General features: G+C 44.7%; 3 protein-coding genes, 8 non-coding genes and 1 pseudogene across 11 annotated transcripts; 2 read left to right on the forward strand and 10 right to left on the reverse strand.

The window, feature by feature from the left end:
• Positions 1–5,026: 5,026 nt before the first annotated feature.
• On the forward strand, positions 5,027–5,098 carry TRNAM-CAU (transfer RNA methionine (anticodon CAU)). Its single transcript has one exon. It is a non-coding gene; the product is annotated as a tRNA-Met (tRNA).
• A 475-nt stretch (positions 5,099–5,573) lies between these two features.
• LOC117841504 (F-box/kelch-repeat protein SKIP4-like) lies at positions 5,574–7,130 on the reverse strand (annotated as a pseudogene).
• Positions 7,131–7,987: 857 nt separating this feature from the next.
• On the reverse strand, positions 7,988–8,089 carry LOC117841834 (small nucleolar RNA Z118/Z121/Z120). Its single transcript, XR_004637413.1, has one exon. It is a non-coding gene; the product is annotated as a small nucleolar RNA Z118/Z121/Z120 (small nucleolar RNA).
• A 145-nt stretch (positions 8,090–8,234) lies between these two features.
• On the reverse strand, positions 8,235–8,338 carry LOC117841833 (small nucleolar RNA Z118/Z121/Z120). The gene has a single exon (XR_004637412.1). It is a non-coding gene; the product is annotated as a small nucleolar RNA Z118/Z121/Z120 (small nucleolar RNA).
• Positions 8,339–8,498: 160 nt separating this feature from the next.
• On the reverse strand, positions 8,499–8,600 carry LOC117841832 (small nucleolar RNA Z118/Z121/Z120). Its single transcript, XR_004637411.1, has one exon. It is a non-coding gene; the product is annotated as a small nucleolar RNA Z118/Z121/Z120 (small nucleolar RNA).
• A 100-nt stretch (positions 8,601–8,700) lies between these two features.
• LOC117841836 (small nucleolar RNA Z118/Z121/Z120) lies at positions 8,701–8,799 on the reverse strand. Its single transcript, XR_004637415.1, has one exon. It is a non-coding gene; the product is annotated as a small nucleolar RNA Z118/Z121/Z120 (small nucleolar RNA).
• Positions 8,800–8,959: 160 nt separating this feature from the next.
• Positions 8,960–9,067, reverse strand: LOC117841830 (small nucleolar RNA Z118/Z121/Z120). The gene has a single exon (XR_004637409.1). It is a non-coding gene; the product is annotated as a small nucleolar RNA Z118/Z121/Z120 (small nucleolar RNA).
• A 164-nt stretch (positions 9,068–9,231) lies between these two features.
• Positions 9,232–9,337, reverse strand: LOC117841829 (small nucleolar RNA Z118/Z121/Z120). Its single transcript, XR_004637408.1, has one exon. It is a non-coding gene; the product is annotated as a small nucleolar RNA Z118/Z121/Z120 (small nucleolar RNA).
• Positions 9,338–9,392: 55 nt separating this feature from the next.
• Positions 9,393–9,487, reverse strand: LOC117841831 (small nucleolar RNA Z118/Z121/Z120). The gene has a single exon (XR_004637410.1). It is a non-coding gene; the product is annotated as a small nucleolar RNA Z118/Z121/Z120 (small nucleolar RNA).
• Positions 9,488–10,114: 627 nt separating this feature from the next.
• On the forward strand, positions 10,115–13,243 carry LOC117841503 (RNA-binding NOB1-like protein). Its single transcript, XM_034721897.2, has 5 exons — positions 10,115–10,559; positions 10,951–11,881; positions 11,997–12,165; positions 12,537–12,653; positions 12,886–13,243. Exons 1-5 carry the CDS (start codon positions 10,169–10,171, stop codon positions 13,030–13,032), a joined length of 1,755 nt encoding a protein of 584 aa, XP_034577788.1. The 5' UTR covers positions 10,115–10,168; the 3' UTR covers positions 13,033–13,243.
• Positions 13,244–13,420: 177 nt separating this feature from the next.
• LOC117841506 (transcription factor LAF1) lies at positions 13,421–15,168 on the reverse strand. Its single transcript, XM_034721899.2, has 3 exons — positions 14,830–15,168; positions 14,405–14,534; positions 13,421–14,279 (listed from the first exon to the last, which is right to left on the reverse strand). Exons 1-3 carry the CDS (start codon positions 14,963–14,965, stop codon positions 13,628–13,630), a joined length of 918 nt encoding a protein of 305 aa, XP_034577790.1. The 5' UTR covers positions 14,966–15,168; the 3' UTR covers positions 13,421–13,627.
• A 4,150-nt stretch (positions 15,169–19,318) lies between these two features.
• On the reverse strand, positions 19,319–21,636 carry LOC117841507 (large ribosomal subunit protein uL30x). The gene is made up of 6 exons (XM_034721900.2): positions 21,479–21,636; positions 21,216–21,398; positions 20,828–20,925; positions 20,614–20,751; positions 19,836–19,938; positions 19,319–19,721 (listed from the first exon to the last, which is right to left on the reverse strand). The coding sequence occupies exons 2-6, from the start codon at positions 21,396–21,398 to the stop codon at positions 19,506–19,508; spliced, it is 738 nt and encodes a 245-aa protein (XP_034577791.1). The 5' UTR covers positions 21,479–21,636; the 3' UTR covers positions 19,319–19,505.
• Between the last annotated feature and the right edge of the window lie 840 nt (positions 21,637–22,476).

The raw sequence follows: 22,476 nt of genomic DNA on the forward strand, positions 1-22,476 counted from the left end.
ATTCCCTTGCCCGAACTAGTCTAAACCCCGTGTCTCCCATGCCTTTTTTAAACCATCTGAAGCCTTACGCGCATAAAAGAAATTTACTAGTCTAAGTCTTGATCCACTAATCTCGACAACGACAGGTAGATAGGTCTTTTTACAGCTCATTAAATGCCTTTTAGCAAGAGTATCCAAACAGCTTTTGCTAAAGTTTAGCAACTAAAGTTTAGCAAATTTTAGCTGCTAAACTTTAGCAAGAGTAACCAAACAGGGCCTGAATATGCAATGGTTTTTTTTTTACCTTTTGCGGCAGTCAGTCAGCTTCTAAACATACACCAACTCCAATTTTACATGTTCTGATTCTAGCTAGACTGGAAATGCCTAACGAGTAGCTCTTTGCATGTATGTAGACTCACATGAGGATGCAGGATGACCTGAATGCCTAATGGACATTTTTCTCCTCTGATTTTTTATAAGTTACTGGGCACAAATCACCATGAACCATGCTCTTACAGTTCCAGCAATAGGCAGAAATCTACTTTTATCACCATCCAACATTCATTACCCCGTGCAATCTTCTTTCATGCAGAGCTTAGAGTGGCTGATCAACTACGCTTCGTGATACCCGTGACTCCCAGGTGACGAAATTGATCTACAGTTTTGCCGATTCCTAGTTACACAGCACAGTTCAAGCGGTCAGACAGACATGAGGATGTGTAGGCCATACGTGAATCTTAGCATTACCAGATTATTCTGTACATGCCATGAGTTTGCCCTGTAAGGTAGATATAAGATAAGCCAAGACACATAAAACGTAGCCTGTGATTATACGACTTTCTGGCTAGGAGCAAGGCAAGGATCGATAGTTTGGTATTGAGCTGTTGGCCTTTAGGGACTACTGAATGCCCTATTGGGCCGTCTATTATCCTTGGGTAGGCTTGGTTGTCGCCACGTCGGGAAAAAATGGAGAAAGCAGATGGTGGTCGGTGGATGGATGACTGTGCTTCACTGCACTTGTGCCCTGCCACGACTTCTACTGTAGTTTACTGCAGTTGATGCATGTGCTGTGCACTTAGATATCTGTTAAGGCATTCAGTATTACTGATGATGTCACTGTGGTTTGATATGTAGTATTTGCTGATATCTTCCTATAAGTTTTATATTTGGATGGTAATTGTTGTTTCCTTCACAATGGTGATGGAGTAATGGTCTTTTCTACCACTCATCTTTGATGAATTGTCTACCACATATTATGAAGCGAAGCTAACATATTACGTACAAACGTATAATAACGTGAGAGCAAGTAATGACCCGTAGCAACGTACGGACATTTCTGCTAGTAAAGAACAAGAGGATATATTAGAGATTTACGCTTAATCCTGCAAACAAAGGCTCCAAACTTCACAGGCAATCAACTGGGGGCTACGTACATCTAGAACTCAACATCATCTTCAGAAAACTTCACACACCTTCTTCTGAGCAGCAGTAAGTAAGGGTGAGTACACTTATGGTTGATGGTTGGTACTTAGCAAGGTCACAAGAAATAACTAGAATAACGATTTAAGTCCATCTTCAAGTTTATTAATCATGTGACGGTTCAGGCCGCTCTTGATCGTGAGCACGGCTGATATATTAGTTTTACACTCTGAAGATGTTGTACACTTTCACCATAAGTCGTGTAAAAGTTCAGTAGAACTTTAGACCCAACCATCCTGTGCAAAAGTAGGCACTTATCACACTACCAAGGTGTGACTGTATAGGGACGCTACGGAGCCTTTACAAAGATTCCCTAGTAAGGATAGCTCGCTAAGGTTTCATTATCAGCGCAATGCATAAACCTCTCTCAAACTACGAAGCTACCATAGAGCAGATCAGTTCGAGGGTCGGGCTATACACCAACTAATGTCTCCCCCTCTTGCCTCTTTCAAGTAAAGCTACCACAAACTAGAGTTTCTAATTAATTAGCCAAGACCAGAGCCATGTAGTTCTTGTGGTTGCTTTTCCTGTGTGGTCGCTCCATGTTCCAATTAATACATGGTATTCTTGTAAATAAGTATAGATAGAAGGATGGTTAGGGACACTTGCCTTTCTCCAACGAAAAGTTACTCTTATTGCTCTTTAGTTCTTACTCTCTTGAAACTCTTAATCTTCAAAGCTTTCGAACCGCAATCATTCTACTTGAAGCAAACATCAGCAAAAGGATACAAAACAAACAAACAATTACAACTAAGAACAATACACCAATCAAAAGAAAGCTTTAAAAGAACGTACGATAGGGCTCGATTCTAGGATCACGAAGGTGCGTGAAACACTAAGAAGGATACTATCGTTGAAGACACACATCTATCGAGGAAACATTGGTTGTAAAGGAAAAGACAAGAGCTATATACTGCATTTATTTTTAATTAGAAAGCATATGTAAAAGATACTTTTAGAAAAAACCCTAAGTTAGATTTAATTCAAATTACATTTGTATCTGAAAATAGGATGTAAAACCTAGTCAACTTTTATTTATAAATATTTATGTACAAATTATGCCATTTAAATATTTAACTCTGGAAAAATAGACTATATGCAATAACATCCGATCATTATATTTATATGTCGTATTGAACAAGACAAGTAATAATTAGAAACTCATTCATGTTGATATTAATCATATTAACACTTGCTTAAAGTAAACCGATGTATAAACCTAATTAGCTTTTAATTAGAAAAAATATTTGAGAGTAAGCATTAATCAAATTAACATTTATTATGAAAAGCGTTGTATAACTATAAGTACCTTTTATTTAGAGAAGACACGTTTAACCGTCATTAGCCAAATTAATACTGAATTTATTTTTAAAGATATGCATGATGGAAAAAATCACCACTAACGTAATTTATGTTATCATGAACCTAACGTAACTTGAACGGATCTAAACAGATCTAAAACAAAGGTTCTATGAACTAAACAAGGTTTCAAGGACCTAAATAGAATTAACCGTAGATCTAAAAGGCTAGCAGATAAGATTAACAAGACACTATAAATAATGCTTGCAAATGACTAGGGTTAGATCTACATAAGGCCACGGATTGGATCTGTTTGTGAGAACCTAGTCTACACAGGGGGTTATCTATAGAAGATCCAAGGCAACAAGAAACAAACCGAGATTAGCTAGTTCCTCAAGGGCCTTAGCGCAAAAGCGGAGGGCCGCTTCCCTAATGGCCAACAACGGCTCTAGCGGCCAAATTGTCGGTGCACCGTGGCCTAGGGTCTCGAGCTGGTGGCGCATTGGAGAGAGGAGGTCGACGAGAGTCCGGGGGTGTGCTCGTCGGGGTTAGAGGTGGTCGGAGACAGCCAAATACTAACAGCGGATGAAGAAGATGGTGGCCGGTCTTCACGGCGATGGAGCTGCCCGGCGACGAAACGACAACGGCAACCGGCAGTGGAGCTGCACAATGTCCTGGCGAAGCTCCCCGTGGCCGCGGTCTCCTCCGGCGGGCGACGGAGCTAGCGAATCAGGCAGTCCAAGGCACGATCACACCCTAGCGGTGCTCAGCACGGTGAGCTCGATTTGCGGCGGTTTAGTGGCGGAGCAAGGATGGTGACCGGCAGTAGAGCGGCGGCTCAACATCGCGGAGCTCTTGGTGGTACTCCCCAGCTCCTCCGGCATCAGGTCCCACCGAAACGAGCCGGCGAAGCTTCGGTGGTGGCGCTCTGCTTCCGCGGCTCCGGCGACTGCTGGCGACGGCGTTGCGCAGAGGTGAGGCATGGACAGTGGGCTGCTGAGGCAAGGTCGAGGCCTCGATCCTCGCCTTATATAGGGGCGCGGACAGGGCACGGGCGTGGCGTGCACGCCTAGGCCGGTGGTGGCGGCGCACGCCGTGCAGATGCGAGAATATGCTGAGCAGCTGGGCCTAGTTGGGCTCTAGTTGGACCTCACGGGCTCAGCCTGGAGGGAAGGTGGTGCGGGACCCACTGTCAGAGAGATAGAGAGAGGGAACCGGGTTGGATTGGACTAATGTGGGTTGGGTAGAGTTTGGTTGGATCCGGTCCGATAAGGATTTAGGATTTTGTTATTTTCCGGAATATAATTTCCAGTGCGAAAACAAATCTAGAAAAATCTAGATAATGTTTTTAAAGCACGAAAAATATCCAAAAAATCCAAAAATTCCAGGAAAACTCCTAGAGATAGTTTGGGACACGAGGATTCCAAATAAAATATTTGGAGCTCGTGAAAAGGATTCTAGAGCCTTCGAATAAAAAAATCTCTAGGAAAATGAGAATAAATTCCAGAAAAAGCTAGAAAATTCTCAGAAGAACCTAGTCGTCATCTAAATGCATTTTAAAATATTTGCACTCATGAAACACCCAAATGCATCGGCATGGATGCACAGACACAGAACAACATTATTTAATTACGAAAAACAAACAATTATTTTCCTATACTAAATTTCCTGTAAAGAAAATAAATATTTTGGAAAATTTTAAAATTATGAGAAAATTATTGTTTAATTATTCTTTCTAATCACATCCTCGAACTCAAAAATTTCAAGGTGTGAGAATGGCTGATTGATTGGCTGTGAAATGTGAATGGAAGAAGGATTACTACTGTATGAGTAGGAGCAATGAAGGCGGTGACGTGAACTGGTATCTGCCTGCCGACTCCATGACTGTTGAACTGATTCGGATGGGAATATGGGAGGAGGGAGGTGGCCAGACTCGACCCACCCTGCTGACTGACTGCATTGATTCCTAACAAGGGTAGAAAGAAGAGACGTGAGGCGACGCGATGCGGATGAGCAGCACCATGCCTCAACATTGCTGTGAACAAGGAGGCATCACTGTCGTTGGATGGATTTGTTTGTTAGCCTTCCTGCCTACCAACAACCTACTTCTTTCTTTATGTCCTGTTGCGGACCTGGCCAAACGGACTGCCAATTTCGTTTTCGGAGACGTGAAAAATGTACGTACCTCCCGGGTTCCAGTAGCCGCTACCGCTAGTATGCCTCCTGAGCATAAACTATAAGTAATTATATCTTCATAACGGACAAAATAATCAGAGTGGCGCAGCGGAAGCGTGGTGGGCCCATAACCCACAGGTCCCAGGATCGAAACCTGGCTCTGATAGTTTCGCTGTTCTTTTTTTTTAGGTTTTTTTTTTCTCTCTACAATTTTGCTTCCACTTGGCATATCCATCCACGTTTTCCCTGCCCTCAAATTCGACGGATCCTCTGCAACATACTCATGCATCGCAGTCGCAATCCAATCCACGGTTATACCAAAAACAGCATAAATGGAAATGCACATCGCCATCGCCAGTGGAAAAGAATCTACTAACAAGTGGCATCCTAAGTATGAGCACAAGCACATGCATCATGGCTCTACAGTCAACCAAATCTCAACATCCTTCAGGAGGAAAAATATTTGCTCAAGTCATCTACAGAGTAGAATCTGCTAATCACCATAAGACCGCATGAAGCCAAATCTTTATTACATACTATACGCCCACCGGTGCTGGACTAGAGTCAAGATTTTCACCACAAACATGCATCATATCATCGGCTATAAACATGTATCAATCATCACGATAATCAGCAATAAATAGGTAGCAATCCTTTCATCTATTAACAAGTATCACAGCATGTATAGCTGATGCTCAACAAACAAGCTCAGATCTTTTTCTTACAGTCAGGAACAAAGAGCACAAACTACAAAAGAACCAAAAGAAACTGACTGTGTGGTGTCAAGCCTTATTGAATATTTGAATTCACGGTATATGTGCATGAACAATTCCTGTTACCCAAAAATATGGGCAACATGGATGGTAATCAGTGTCAGTCATATCAAGCTCATAGGCCACCTTCAGATGGTGATAACCCTGGATCTCTCGGGAGACAAGTCTTGCTCCACCAATGGACCAGTGGAAGAGGTGACCACGAACCCATCAACTCTGGCCGCTGTATCCATATCGATTGTTACTACGCTCAACCCTCTTCCAATCACGTAAATCTTCCTGCCGATAGCCACGAGCTGGCATGGGGGCCTTGTAACCTTGTCCGAGAGCCTGCCAAGCATGACCCACTCCTTGGTGTCCTTCTGCCACATCATCAGCGTCGTACCGAGCTTCTGCTCCAGCATGTACAGTGTCTCATCCACGACAACTGTTGGGCTAGAGAAACAGCGTGCTATCTCGTTCTCTGTGCCCCTCCAGGTGCGGTCCAGTGGATCGTATATGCCAGCAAAGTACATTCTGTTCCAGGCAGCCTGGTGAATGGTCACCAGCTCCTCATCCAATGCAACAAACTTGACTATGTCAGGGGTGAGCATTGGGTTCTTGTGTGCGCACCAGGAATCTGTGGCTGAGTCATAGATGTCCCATGAATTTGGTGACTTATCTGTCAAACCAAGTCCACCAGTTATGTATAGTTTCTCTGTGAGAGATGCAGACACAAAATAGCACCTGAAAATAAAGTAACAGCGCATCAGCAAGTGGTCGCCAATTTTGTATCAGATGCTGTATATACAACTTATAAAACATGAGACGCTATATATAGGTACTGAGAAGGTACATATGGATACTGCTTAAGGTAAATATGTGATGTCATATACAAATATCAATTAAAGGAAAACATGGGATGCCAATGAACATTGTCATTAGAAATACCTAGGTGTAGGCATTGGAGCTGCTGTGCTCCAGCAATTTGAGGATGCATCATAACAGTAAACTTCATCCGTAGGTTCATTTAGCCAACTACACCCACCAAGAAAAAATAGCCTCTTGTCTAAGGCCTCAATGGTCACACCTTGCCTCGCTGAGCATGGGGGTTCAATGATATGCATGACTCTCAAGGACCGACTTGAAGGATCTGGAGCCAATACATAGCATTTGATGCCTGATTCTCTACAGATTACATAGATCCAGGACTCATCCAAGTTGTTCCTCTTGCGGCAAGTGCGCCATTCTTCACTGCATAGCAGCTCTCTCCATCTCTTTGAGACACACCTGAGAACATTATGAAACCGACGAGGAACCCTTGCTAAGCAAATGAGAGCAATCTCATCAGGAAGACCATGTATAAGAGGGGTATGACCAGGAGCAGATTCCATGACTCTAATGGACAGCTTTCCAAGATGCACTAATTTGGTGGTGGTTGATCATCCTGACAGAATAAAGAGCGTTACAAGTTATGCAGTGCTAGCATAAAAAGGCAAATCAGAGTGGCATTCTGATGCGATCAATTCAGTAAGGAAAAAAATGCAATCACATCATTTAGAAAGAAGCTTACAGAAATTAACTTTTCCTAATATAGCCAACATGACATGTTAGCATGAGAAATTTCTCATCAGTTAGAAAGAAGTTCAGCTTTAAGCAGTTCAGCTCATGGACAACATGTACCATATGAGATTGTAAGTGCGATAACCAACTACTAAGAAAAATGTTTACAAAGTTCAAAGGAGAAAATGTTATTAAACAGTGAGGAAGCAGATCCAAGTAATGATACACTGCTAGAGTGGCAGGTACAAAGTATAAATGGCTAAGTGAAAATACTTCAGAATATCTCAATATTCTAAGGATTAATACCTGATAACAGGCAATGCTAGCAAAGCTCGCATGGAAATTCATTACTATTTTCTGAATATAAATATAAATGTAATTGAGCACACAGGAAAACAAGAATGCTACAAATGGATAAATGAAGTAACAATAGAGAAAACTGTAGCAACATAGTATTTTTGCAGAAAACAAACTATGACTCCCTGCTTTATTACTTTGTCAAATTATACTAAGAATTCCTTGTCAGTTTGGATCATTAGGAGAAAGGCTTTTCCAGCACAACTTCACTCAGATAAAACCAGCATGACCCAAATTAGGACAGAGAAGACGACAAACAGTGAATGAAAATGGAAAAGGTCTAACACAATTCTATAGTAAGATTGGCATTGGAAAAACAAAAGGATGCAATTACATCAATCAGACGAGACAAAAAGAGAAAAGCTTCTTTGGTGGTATTGCTGGATTTGCTCAGAAACCACATTGAGTTTGGTATAATCAGAAGGGATGCGCTCAAAAGTCACCCCCTTCAGATACCGTCCTAATAGGAGTCATCATGGCAAATAAAAAGAACAAGCATGATCCAAAACAGGGTGCAGAAGGGGATAGAAAAGGGATGCTATAATGATCACAACATTAGTAAAGTAATTACACCAATCTGGTCAATCAAAAATTATAAATCACGGGTTGGGTTCTTTGGTCATATGGCTGGACTTGCTCAGAAACCATATTCAGTTTTGGTATAATCAGATGGGGGTGCACTTAGACATCAACCCCTTCAGATACCGTCCTAACAGGAATCATCACAGCAAATATACAGACCAAGCATGACCCAGAAGTGGACACAAGATAAAACTGTGCTAGGAAGTAAAAAAAAAGGGCAATCCAATGCTATAATAATGTAGGCCTTGGTTATTAATCAGGGTTTATCAAAAAAAGGTAAATCCATGGTTGGGTTCTTTGGTGATATGCCTGAATTTGCTCAGAAACCATATTCAGTTTTGGTATAATCAGATGGGGTGCACTTAAAGTCACTCCCTTCAGATACCGTCCTAATAGGAGTCATCACAGCAATCATCCATAGACAACCTACAATAATCAAAATATTACAGAACAATCACAAGTTTCAAAGACGGAAAGGATCTTAAGGACAAACAATGATCAGATTGAAAAAATGGTTTTGCTGAGAGACTATTCAGTTTTGGATGTAAACAAGCAAGGAAAGCGAATCCAACTCACTCAGACACCATCCTTGTACAAGTCATCACAGCACACAATTGTTGTAAAAAGAAACAGCTTGTGTTCACACATACACATCATGAACCAAAAAGATGTAAACTGCTGCAAAACATTTGACCCAATCATAAAACACAAGCAGCAAAAGGAGAACACAGCTACATGGAACGACAATTCTAAGTATTCTGTTCACATATTCAATTTTGCTCAGATATCAGTCTCGGTTCTGGATGTAATCATGCAAGGAATGGCATTTCAAGAGCCACCTCGCTCAGATACCGTCCTTGTACAAGTCATCACCGCAAGCAAGGGAAAATAAAATCTGAACTTGCATAGCCACCCATGCTTAACAGCTATAAGTTGTATAATAAGTGACCAAAGGGGTGCAAAACTTTTTTAAAAAAAGGCAGGGGTAGCATTTTGCTGTTAGCTCGACTAGCGCAGCACACGCTCTTCAATTGCAGATTGCACCTGTTTGCTCAGAATCTCGTTCAGATTGGATGTAATCACTGAAGGGGCATCTTATTAAGTGCCACCTTACTCAGATACCGTCCTTGTAGATGTCATCACAGCAAACAAGTTAACGGGGAAGCATGAAACTTCCCAAGAGAACTAGTATTGTAGTTTTCATTAAATTTGCTCAGACATTTTGTCTCAGATCAGGTATAATCATGCGAGGATAGATGCCTCGCTCAGATACCGTCCTTGGTAAGTCATCACAGCAATTCCAGCGCAAAAACGACAATGAAACAAATAAATCTACACCTCACTAGTCCTAAAATCAAGCTTTCCAATACAGTAGGGCCACTAGTTCATACTCGAAATTAGCTGGCTAATCGCGACAATGAACGAAAGAGAATACACCATCCACCGATAAGTATACGATACAATACCATTAAAATAACGAATCACACGCTGCGGCGCGCCGAATCTGAAGACAAGCAGGAGCGGGCGGGTGGGTGGATGGGACAGATTTGGGCGGGGGAGCGGCAAGAGCTACGGTGGCCTGGGAGACAGATTAGGGGATCAGGAAACCCCGGATCTGGTGAGGGGCGGCGGCGGCGGCGAAGGGATTAGGGTTTCGGCCGGCGGCCGTTGGCGGCGGCGAGAGCCGGGGCCAGATGCGGAGGCGAGGAGGGGAATGGGCTGCGAGGGGGCGCTCTTCTTTATTGCTGGTGAGGACGATGTGATTATTCACCAGTAGTCCCTTTAACTCCATGATATTCTAATCAGGCCCGGTTGTTGTGACTCTCCTGCCTTGCAGTGCGGAGATTATCGAATTAAATGTCAAGTTGAGTACTGAAAGGTAAAACTGCAATATATATTTAGCGAGCCTCATCCCGCGGGAATACTAAACCACAAAACCAAAGGGGGCGAAAGAGAAAAGTGAGCCCCAAACCCTAGACCCCATGGAAGCGTGGCCGCCTCTCGCCCCCGCCGCCACCCCCACTGCCGCGGCCGCGGCCTCCGACGATGCAGCGATCCCTCCGCCCGCTCCCGCCGCCTGGGCGTGGGGGGCCGCAGCGACGGCTCAGAGGAAGGCCGTGACGGAGGAGTCGGCGGCGCAGGCGGTGAGCCGGCTCGTGGCTAGCTGCGCCAACTCCAGCGGCGTGGCCGTGGCCGTGGTGGACGCCAACGCCGTCATCGCCGGCGGCTCTGCTCTCTCTACGACCGCCGGGCGCCTGGTCACCGTGCCGGAGGTGCTTGAGGAGGTCCGTGACGCGGCCGCGCGGCGGCGCCTGGGGCTCCTCCCTGTCCCCGTCGAGACCGTTGAGCCTCCGCCGGAGTTCGTCAAGAAAGGTCACAAATTTTTGCCCATATGCCTGTTAGCTCTTTGTAGATACAAAAAAAAAATCTGAGTTATATCTGATATCTCCCCTAAGCTTTGTGCTCGTGGTCGTTAATTTGCATTTTGATTGCTGAAATAGCATGCTTGTTGAACCGCTAGTTGCGTTTCAGGTTATGTGTTGTCTGATTCCTGACGGACTGAAACCTCTCCAGCTTTGGCATATCATCCTTTCTTGCTGATGTTGTTATTGTTTGCTTTCTTACTGCAATGTCTTTAGCTTTGCCAAACTAGAAATCACATTGATATAGTTATTAGTCTTCTATTACAAATTGTCCTGATCTGAGCACTGTGTAATTGTGTATCCATATGGGAAGCTAACTTATGTATCCTTATTGCCTGCAGTTACAAAATTTGCCAGGGAGACAGGTGACATCCAAACACTTTCAGATGTTGATATCAAGATTATTGCTTTGGCTTACATGTTAGAAGCCGAGATACATGGGACTAGCCATTTGCGGGAGCACCCTCCTCCTCTGCGTGAGGTGAATGTCAGAAAGCTGTCAGAAGCTCCACTGCCTGGTTGGGGCTCTAACGTGCCAAACCTGAAAGAGTGGGAAGAGTTGGATCAGATGTCTGAAGCAGGTGGAGATATCAATTCTCGGATACTTCCACTGAAGGATCTTGAGAATCAAGATATTCCCATGAGTGAGACCAACAGTGTTTGTGAGGCACAAGAGGGCGCAGGACACCAGCCTAACAAAGATGCATGCACTGCTTGGGAAGATGATGAAAATAATGAAGGTTGGACACCTGCTGTTAGCCGCAGCACACACAGAAGATATCTGCGGAGGAAGGCAAGGCGTGACGCCCTTAAGGAATCTGGACAAAGTCTTGAGACAAGCTCTGTTGCTCCATCAATTGATGCTGATAAAGTCCTCTCTGAAAATGGTGGAGTTGAGCATGATTCGACTCCAACAGATGGCCCTTCTTCTGTCCCTGAGAAAATCAATTCAAGTACCGATGGATTGGAACATCAAGTAGAGAATGAACTTGAAATTGCTGGAGAACATTTGCATTCTGATCAAGCCAATGATGATGAAACTGATGCATGCACTAAAGAATTGGATAACCTGGACATAAAAAGCGAGGCTGAGGGAGGTGATGATGCGTATTCTGTGGATGATGAGAGCAGTGAGCAGAGTTGGGCTCTGAGGTCTTTATCTGAATCTAGTGTAGCATGTGTTACTAGTGACTATGCCATGCAAAATGTCATCCTGCAGATTGGCCTTCGTCTCTTGGCACCAGGTGGCATGCAAATACGCCAGATGCATAGGTATGTGAACTTAACATTCTCAGACCTGTTTGGCTACACCAGAGCTATTCAAATCCATATCCATTTTATATTGTTTTAGGTCTCTTAAACATGTATTTGGATTTTTATGTAACAGGTGGGTTTTGAGGTGTCATGCTTGCTATAAGGTGACCCAAGAGGTTGGCAAAATATTTTGTCCAAAGTGTGGCAACGGGGGAACCTTGCGGAAAGTGTCAGTAACAGTTGGTGAAAATGGGATCACTATGGCCTCACGACGCCCACGCGTCACACTTCGAGGCACAAAGGTGAGTGTAGCTACACAACTTTGCTGCTTTTCTTTCATGTGGCCTAGATGTGTGTTCTTAAATCTTGAAGTGTTGGGTGGTCAATTACTTGCCAGTTTACATACGTTTTTGTGGGAATTCTTTTCATGCTTCTAATTGTCAATGACGTTCAGTAGTGCAGTAGTGAAGAATAGTTTCCTTCAATTAGGTTTGAAGGATAGTTGGAAATCTACTGTGATATTAATAGGCAGACACATCTTGCAGTATGATGCCTTCCTAAGCTCTACATTTCTTGCAGTATGGTGTCTTCCATGCATGCTCTTTCCATGTGTCAACCTGACCATTTGAAAAAGTCTTTTCCTGCTATTAACAGTTTGCCTCCTCTCTTGCAGTTTTCACTCCCAATGCCCCAAGGTGGAAGAGATGCCATAACTAAGAACCCCATTCTACGAGAAGACCAACTTCCTCAGAAGGTTCTTCATCCTAAATCAAAGAAGTCCAGCAAGCTGGTCAGTACCCTAGCATTCTTAACGTAAATGAAAAGCATATTTCAATCACAGTAGGATACTGGACATACTTGCGGTGCTTAATTTAATGAACACAATTAAGTTTCCTATGCTACTGTGGGGTCTTTCTAGTACTTGTATATTATATATCATAGTTGTGAAGTTGTGGGTGCATGACTTCTCCCCTTTGGTCTTTGTTACAAGTACTTCAAATGACACTCGCTGGTTGTTGTAGGAGGACGATTTCTTGGGCGTCGATGACATATTTTCACACAGTGGTGACAAGAAGGCACCGCTGAAACCTCCTGTTAGGAAGGCCCTTTCGATGTTCAGTGGGAAAAGAAATCCAAACGACAACCACTTTTCACGCAAGAAGCACTGAGATGAAGCTTTCATCTGCCTTTTTGTTCGTTTTCATCTACCTACGATACCTTAGTCCCATTATATGAGTTGAAGCAGAGTATGTGATCCAGACTTACTTTTTCGTGGTTGTGAGAAAGCATGTAAGCTATGCAGTTTTTGCGACATCTATGTAAGGTTCTTATGCTACTACTGCACATTTTTCAGCTGGAATGAGTTGGTTCACTTGAGCACAGGAGATGTCTCTGAGAAGCATTAATCTACGGTTATTTCCATCGGGCTTATACAATACTTATGTCTGTTAACTAAAACATATGAGTCAAATAAGTACCTGCAGAACTTTTGGGAAGTAGTAATTGAATAATGACTTCTTTACACTGGAAAGTTCTATCATATAAGCATTTTTACACTTGCACAAACAGATTGATACGCATTTTTATTGTAGAAAAGAAACCAAAGAATTATGTCCAGCCTAGGGTGTGCTCTCTACATCACAATTAATTTCTGACAAAAGAAGAAGAATCAAATCGAACAAGTATACCGCGGCATTTCATGCTTACACATGCACGACACAAAACACTGTTCACATTGCACCTCCCACCAACACCATCAGTTCATCAGAAGAGCAGATCATCGTTCGTCGAGCTGAACCCGCCGTAGATGTCCCCCATGTTGAGCAGATCGAAGTACCCGCTGCCTGCAATTCCGGTGGCCGCGCCATGGCCGGCGGCGGCAGCGCTGATCTGGTGGTCCTGGTGCAGCGGCAGCGCACCGTAGCTGCCGCTCATCCGGTCCCCGAAGGCGCCGCCGTGCGACGGCGTCACGTTGCCGGAGCTCGCCGTGGAGGCGGGCCAGTGCGCGGACACGGAGTAACTCTCCGGCGCCGGCGCCGGCGCCGGCACCCCCCAGTCGGAGAAGACGAAGTTCTTGGGCTGCTGCTGGGCCTGGTGATCGAAAGGCTGCTGGGCCGTCAGCAGAGGCGCAGGGGCTGAGAGGCCATGGCTGCCGCCGCCATTGCTGCTGATGTTGGTGGCGTCCTGGTCGTGCGACGTGGTGGTGCTGCCGCCGCTGCTGTTCTTGACGTGGTGATGATGGGGCATGGACATGGACATGGCTGGCTCGGTGGTGCTCATGGAGGTGAGCTCGGGTGGGCTCTTGGGGTTGGAGCCGCCCTGGGCCTGCATCACCCTCTTCTTCAGGTACGAGTTCCAGTAGTTCTTCACCTCGTTGTCGGTCCTCCCGGGTAGATGCATCGCAATCTGAGACCACCTGAGATCCCAATTCATCAGCGACATGTACATGCTTGGTATAACTGTGAATTGTTGTTGTTTTCTTTTTAAAACTAAATCTTTTTTTCCTTAGAAAAGAAAAACATTAGCTCTGAAGAGAATTACTTGTTGCCCAGTTTGGCCTGAAGGTTGATGACGACGTCTTCCTCCTCCTGAGAGAACATTCCACGCTTCAATCCGGGCCGCAAGTAGTTGATCCAACGCAAGCGGCAGCTCTTGCCGTTTCTCTGAAGACCTTTGAGGAACCAAATCCAAATTGCATTCCAAAAAGATAAAGGAAAGTCAGAAACAATGCAGTTGATGAAATTATGAATTGCTCAGCTCTTCGGCTGTTCCTAGTCAAACGAAAGGTTTTCCAAATGAAACACCATAGCCGAATTTGAACCAATTTTTCATGGTGCTGCGGGAAGACCTACATGCTGATTGCAGACGAGACTAGAATTCAGCTCAGCAGCAAGCTGCTCTGAATGCATGAGCATGAATGCTGCAATGTGCATGGAAGGATAGGAGAGATCAGAGCATCTTCTCACCAGCCTTTGCAGGGACAGCACTCCAGCAGCCAAGGCCATGCTTGAGGATGTAGTCCCTCAGCCTCTGGTCCTCCTCAGGTGACCACAGCCCCTTCCTGTAGTTCATCTTGGGCTTCTCGCAGGACCGGCACCCCATCGCCGCCACCGTCGCCGTCGTCTTCCTTCTTCAGGCTTGTTCTTGTGCCTCTTGTGTCTCTGAAGATGAGCTGTTGCAGTAGTAGCAGTCCCTCGGCACCATGTGCCCCTTGTGATTTAAAGGGCTGTCACATTTTGCTTCTCGGTTTAGTTTAATTGAGGGGAATTGAGTAGGTGGCGGCCTGCACATGCTCGAGATTATGAGGGGGGAGCTTGGTCAGAGGATGTCACCTCTATCTCGCCATTACACAAGGAAGATTCTCAGAGTACCTCGCTAAAACTTTGGCTTCGTTCTAATCATCTAATGATGATATGAAATATAAATGCCTGCTGGCACTAGGATCACATATTGTTTTGTTACAGCATTCAGCAATAAAATACTGCTGTCACTGGTGCCAATATCGGTCACTCGGTGTGGAGTTATCTGAGTTTTACTTACTGGCACAGCAGTTCAGATACAGTATTTTCACTTTCAGAGACTGTAACTAAAAGTCCTAGTTTCAGATGTAGTGATCAGGTAATAACTCCATTTTTTTAGTAAAGAGCACCGTTATCCAATAATCAGCGTGATGAAGGTCAGACTGTCTCCACCAATGATGAGTGGAGAGCATTGACATGAGCTGTTCTTGCAATGAACGGACACTTGGATTGGCAATGACAGGACCCGACTGACTAATCCATCCCTCTTCTGATGGCAATCATTGGGAGGCATCTGTCTAGAGAAGGCCAAGGATGAACCGGAGCCATGGCCACAAGAAACGACAGCCTAGTTGGGATCCAGAAGGATTTGCGTTGCAAGGATCAAGATGGTGAAATGCACTGCACCTTGGGTATATGCATAAACAATGACCTCTGAAAGAACATACCAGCAATGATGGGAAGCTTGGATGCCAATCGCAGCGCTGTTTTCACCCAATGTCAGAACAATTGAGTTGGCAGAATAGCTTGTTCAGAGATCCTAATCAGGTCGGTTTACGCGTTTTTGTGTGTTCATAATTTCATATAGTGCATAAACCCGTGTCCTCTTCCTCTTGGTGATACATCGATCTGTTTCAAGAACTTGGCTTGAGTACTGGTACGTGATGATGTGATGCTCAATTCCAGGATAACTAATGGCTTCAGTCTGACAACTTAAACATAATGAATTCTTGATGTTCTTGTCCTTTCCTGGCAGTAGTTGTTTGGAATCTAAGTGCAGGCACTACTTTTCTCTTTCCTTTTTAAGTTCCTCACTTAGGAAAAAGAAAAGACCACCTCTATAACGACAGATGAACCGATGCCAACTCTGCTACATGATGAAGTTCAACCACAATTACCCGTAAATCTTTAGATTGGGAGGTTTTGTATGTTCTTACACTGCTGACATTTATGGTCCATAATTCCTATAGGATTTTCTACTGCAAGAATAACATAAATTATTTGAATCCTCTGAAGGTTGACCAAGTTGAATCAAATGAGATCACTCCAATGTCTCCTTTCCTACTGTAAATTATTCAGAAACATTATAGATCGGGCCACATTGCCACCACTAGACCGGTACAGTAAACTTCAACAAGTGTATATACCTGGCAACTACACTTCCTCTGAAAAACTGAAATCAAAAGGAGCCAACATGCACTCAAGCTCGCGCAGCACGCGAACCGAAAACAAAGAGGCATGATCCAGTGCGTAGCTATAGTTTGCCCCCACAAGAGAGGGAGACATATATTAGCAGAATTTGTTATCCCCTTGGAAAGAAATTAGAGGTAGCTAATAATATGCCATGAGTGAGGGTCCTATCATGCTTGATATCTCTGTCCTATTTTAATAAGCAACCATGTCCTACGAGAGAGGACAATTCCATGTGATCTCAACTCAAGGGGTGTCCTAATCCCCTATTCTTCTCTGCCTCAGCACCAAACACGGCGATTCGCTTACGAGAACAATCAAAACAATTCTTTCTCAACATTAGCCGACAGCTATAAACTAGTAGGAGCTATGCAAAACTATATTTGTTGGCAAATTGACTTGGGCACAGCTGCATGTGGACAAACACCTAATTGTCATACAAATTCACATCTTGCGCTATAAAATTATGAGCAACTGCTTAAACTATCTGCGTTGCTCTGAATGGAGGGATGATAAAAGGAATCTTTTGTCTGAATGGGAGCCCTCTGAAGTCTGAACTCCACAACCCAGTAAACAACTTCCTGAGCAGCAGGACTTTTTGTTCTTCTTGTCACATCCATCCATCTAGAACGTAAAGTAAATACGAGAAACGATTTAATTAAAAGCTCACCGACGATTAAAAGAACACGGAAACGATGGTGATGTGCAAAATATGCTGGGGACTAAACAATGCCACTAGGAACATGCACTAGGGCTCATCTGTACTTGCAATGATGGGATGCAAGTCAATGCTTCCTTGCTTAAGAATTATAATCCACAGAGGGACAGGTGAGATGGGGGGATTGTATACGCAGGTCCAGCTCATACGAGGACATACGCGCCGAATAATCAAGGGCGGCCTCACTGCAAATTGTCAGTATATCTTTGCAGAATTAAGTAGGGGGGTGCTGAGAAAACTATGTCATCTTGCTTGTATCATGGTGGTATTGTGCTTGTATCATGAAGAACAAGTGACACTTTAATGACAGTTTGGGTTTGTGATGTTGGTTGTGTTCGTCAAAAAGAAAACATGCTTAATTGTAGGGGTGAAAATGGTAAGGATAATTTCCGCATCCAATCCGATTCAGATCCGTATTTTGCTGATACGGGGAAGATGTTTTTGATATATTCCATGCGGATATGGAATCCGAATCCGATTGTGTGTGGATGCGGAGTAGGGTATGGTTTTAGTGAAATCCGATGGATATGAATTATCCGATAATTGAACGAATTGGGAACTTGTAATAATTTTTGTTCGATGTCAAGCGTGATGTGTCGGTGTCAATAGTTAAGGTCACCTTTGATATGATTTGTGAACCATGTCATGATTTGTGAATAAAGACAAATATTTTTCATATTATGTTCCTACTTTACAACTTTGTTTTAGGAATTATTGACCACCATAAAAACTAAACGTGAGCATGTATTATCCGACTATTTTAATCTACGTCCGCTCCGACACTCCAACACTGATCCGACTCTACACCAATTCCGACATCCGAGAAAATCCGCATCCGTAAACGCATCCATGTAATATCCACTCCGCTCCGCATCCGATAAAAAAGAATGGATGAGGATATGAAAAAGGTATTATCCACTCCGATCCGATCCGCTTTCATCCCTACTTAATTACTTATGCATGCTCTTTGCCGTATGTATTAGACTATTAGTAAAAAAATCCTGGATCCTCTGAAAAAGGGGGGAAATCACGCAAAACTTCATGGAGAACTGAAAAATAGGAAATTGTTGCCATTGACCCTGTGGTTTTGTTCATCTAATGATGGATCATAGTAGCTAGGAAATAGCATATCGAGATTGCCTCGGTGATTATGCCTTTTTAAGAATGTCATGTTTCTGGTCTCAGAAAAAAAGGAACCCCTGGCATAGTGGCATGTTTATACCATGTAGGTGGAGCTGTCCTGCAATGCAAGCAAAGAAAAGCTTATCCAAGTGTGCGCAGGTGCATTATCCTAGCATGCCTGCCAGTGCCAGGGGCGGTGCCCAAAGCCCAAAGTGGAGGAGATGAGGCCATCCATGTATGAGCAGGCTCATTGCTCACAAGTTCTCAAGCCAGTGTGAAGCCAAAAATGCAGATCGCATAATGCTACTTGTTATATATATCCGAGAGAAAAAAAAAAGGGGGAGATATCATAACTATTATTCAGTAGCCACACGAGTGCTCCGATTGTGCGTCAGCCATGACGAACGAGTTTACATCTTTTGGAATCAAACCAATTGGCCATGACAGAACAGAGGCCTCTTACTGCAACTACGCGGCCTTTTGCACCAGTGATAACTTGAGAGATCATTTGTAAGCGGTGGATGTAGATTCATGTGGTGGAGTCAGTCGATTTCGCCAAGAAACCATCTCTAAATACATTGACCTTTCAGTGACAGATTCCGATGCAATTATACGCTGATGTACATTGCTAACACCGTCTGTTCAGTTCCTGTTCAAACTTGTCCAACAGAAATTTTGCTTGCCCACAGTTTGGCCAAAGATTTACATGAAATTCCAAAGCTGTAACCACACCAATCAAAAAAAATCTTGGTGAACTGCGTGGGCAAATTTACACAAACCAACTAGTACCAATGGCTGATATTAGAAACTGGGCACGAAAGGCAAATCAGTTCTGCTGCTTAACATCATGACGACTGACTTGGATCCTGGATCAGAGTGAATCGAAAAGCACAACACACACAGCAATGGCAACATGAGTGGATAAACACAAATATCTCCAGATGCATAAACAGTACAGATTTCCTACTGGAAGTCTCGCTGTGAAAGAGCCAAGTTCAACATTCTGTTTGGAATGTCAAAGTTGCATATCTGTCATTACCCAACATGACTCCCTAGAGTAAAACAACTTCTCAGACCTAGACGATAGAAGAGCCTAGTTCATCCTCTTGATGAGCTCATTGATGTAGTTCTCACGGTTACCGGCATCACCACCCTCGACATAGTGGTTCCTCTTCTTCTTCAGGCCACCCAGAGGTGCCTTCAGCTTGAATGGCCATAGGAAGTTGTTGGCCTCCTTGAAGTGTGGGCCAACGGTCATGATCTCATGGACAAGATCCTCAATGCAGATGATGTTGTGGTTCCCAAGGCCCTGACAGGCAGGAAGCAGAGAAAAATTACTTATATTCTAATTGAAACGCATGTATCATCAGAATCAGCATAGGCAACCCATATATCTTCAGAATCAGCATGGGCTATGGCTAACCTCCTCAATGACATTGTTGTTGCTCAGAGGAATCCTCTGCTTGTTCAGCTTCCCATAGCCCCTCTTGTAGATCAACTCCCTTACACTCTTCAGGTTTGGGTACCTGAAAATAATAATAATATATGTTTCAGGCTACATAGAATAGAAGCATAAAAACTAAAAATCATTGAGACCTAAAATACAGAGGAGCTGAAACAACACTTTATGACAACTGGTATCTAATACTATTCTTGCCCCTGGTCACTCAGCTTTATGATCAAGCCGTTAAAGAATATGAACTAGATTTGGCACAACTGGGCTGAGCCATGTCACATTATGAGTAATCAATCTAACTCGGTACAAGTGTACAAACATCCATGTCAATATGCCAGTAGCAAGGTAAGTAGTCCGATAAAGGAGTTGTGACTAAACAAATAGACAATCATGTTTACCAATCTAAACCACTAACTGGATAAATAAGGACAAGAATAATGGCAGCTTTCTCTAGAAGCAGAAGATTCACAAAGACCTCAAATCTTTCTACTGAACTCATGATATCACAACACCATGGTACATACAACACAACCAGTTAAAGAAACCAGGCAGTTTTCACATCATAGTCATTAAGTGTGCCACAGCCACTCTAGCAGTTATTTCTGATGTATGGTGTGAAGGATTGCGACAGTTCCTTTTCTGCATCTTTGAAATGCACCACATTCCTACACATATATAGCTTGACGTGGCTAAATTTGAAAAAAGAATACACTCAGTCATGGAAGCCAAACAGATTTGAACTTACCCATACGCAACATATGGCTCCACCCTGCGCAGCATGTTAATGGTGGCCTTGTTAACCTTGAGGAAAACACCATTGAAGATCTGCCTCAAACGCAGGAGCTGCAAGATCTTGCGGGTCTTGGGGTGCATGGCATTGATACTACAGTCGCCAGAAATTAGCATTTTAGCACGGCAAGCGAATCAAGCGACTAATATGAGATGAGACAGCGCCATACCCACGGATGCGGATCACAAACAGAAGCTTGGCCTCAGGGCTCACATAGAACCCACCCTTCAACCGGGCCTCACGCTTGAGCTGCACAAGCTCCTTCTCCTGCACACAAAGCGCAAGTCCATCAGGACAGATTCCACACAAGTTCCTAATTCAGTAAACAAAGTCCAATTGATAACTGGTCTAAAAATCGGCAGCCTTATCTCATTCAAGAAACAGCAATTCATTACTAGATCACAGCACTGCTAATCAACAAGGTATTCAGTATCCACCAAACCGTTTCCAAAACTAAATGGCGCACCGTCGGATCAAATCAGTCGCAAGAAACCAGAGGGCGCGTAGCGCAGAAACGAAGGGACCCGGACACGAGACGGGGAAGGGGGGTCGCTCACCTGCGCGTCGTACTCCTGCGCGTACTGCTTGGCGCGCGCGAAGATGGTCTTGCGGCTCTCGAGCGCCTTCTTCCTGTCCGCGAGCGCCTTCTCCTTCTTGTCCGCCGCCCACTGCTCCTCGCGCTTGCGCTTCCGCAGCACCGACTCCGGCACCACCGCCGCCTTCGCCTCCGCCGCCGACATCTGCGCAGAACAACAACACGCCGCCTCAGGTCCGCGCGCGCGCTCTAGGGCTTGGGATGGCGCAGGCGCAGTAAGCTTACCTCCGATGACCTGCGCGTGGGGGAAGAGGAAGAGTGGAGAGGCCGCCGCCGAGGTGGGAGAGAGGGAAGAAGTGGCGCCGGGGATTGCGAGCCTTAGGGTTTCGAGTTTGGGCCTTGTCTGATGCAGCTGGCTGTGAGGAGGTCAGAAGATTGGGCCTGCGACTGGAACGGCGATTGGGTTGGGCTTTTTAGTTATTGAGGCCTGTGTGAATGAGAAGTTGGCCATATTCATTTTCGAAATGCCCTCATAATTCTGAATTTCGTTGCAAAATCAGGTATCGGCCATCCCAACTTTATTTTTATCCCTCAGCTGTTTTAAGAGTGGTTTCGCATGATGTGGCACTAGATCCCACATGCCTGATGGTGGATCCCACATACCAGGTGGCTTTTTTCCTCCCCTCTCTTCCTCCTTCCCCCTATCTCGAGCTCACGGATGGAGGAGTCATGTACCTTGGGCTTAGACAGCTCTGGCGCGAGTCGCCTATCGGCGCCGCGTGTTCCCCATCTGCACTCCACCCCACCCACCCTTGACCACCGGCCGCCATGTACCGCCTTCATCGCTAGCTCCTCTAGGCAGGCACAAACGTTGGCCTCCCTCGCGGACGCCGGCGTCACGTTCGACCTCGTGGCCTTCCTCCGCTTCGACTCCAACACGGTTCCCCAGACCCTGAAGCATATCTCCAAGCTCGTTGCCTTGCCCGAGGCATCGGCCTCCGCGTCCGTGCTTTCCGAGCCTCGCTGCCGGTTCCTCCGCGGCTACCACGCCGGGCTTCGTTGCGTCCCCCGAACCTGCACGGTGATATCGGAACACTATCAAGAGAGGTTAAGAAGGAAGAAAGGTTAAGGAGGAAGAAAGGCACCTGCATTGCCTGCATGTTGGACCCACCGTCAAACATGTGTGACCTAGCATCACGTCATGCCAAACCACTCTCAAAACAGCTGAGGGGAAAAAATAAACGGATTTTAAAGGGATAGCCAACACCTAGTTTTGCACATGA

This window comes from Setaria viridis, chromosome 1 (assembly GCF_005286985.2).
Source record: "Setaria viridis chromosome 1, Setaria_viridis_v4.0, whole genome shotgun sequence".
NCBI lineage: Eukaryota > Viridiplantae > Streptophyta > Magnoliopsida > Poales > Poaceae > Setaria > Setaria viridis.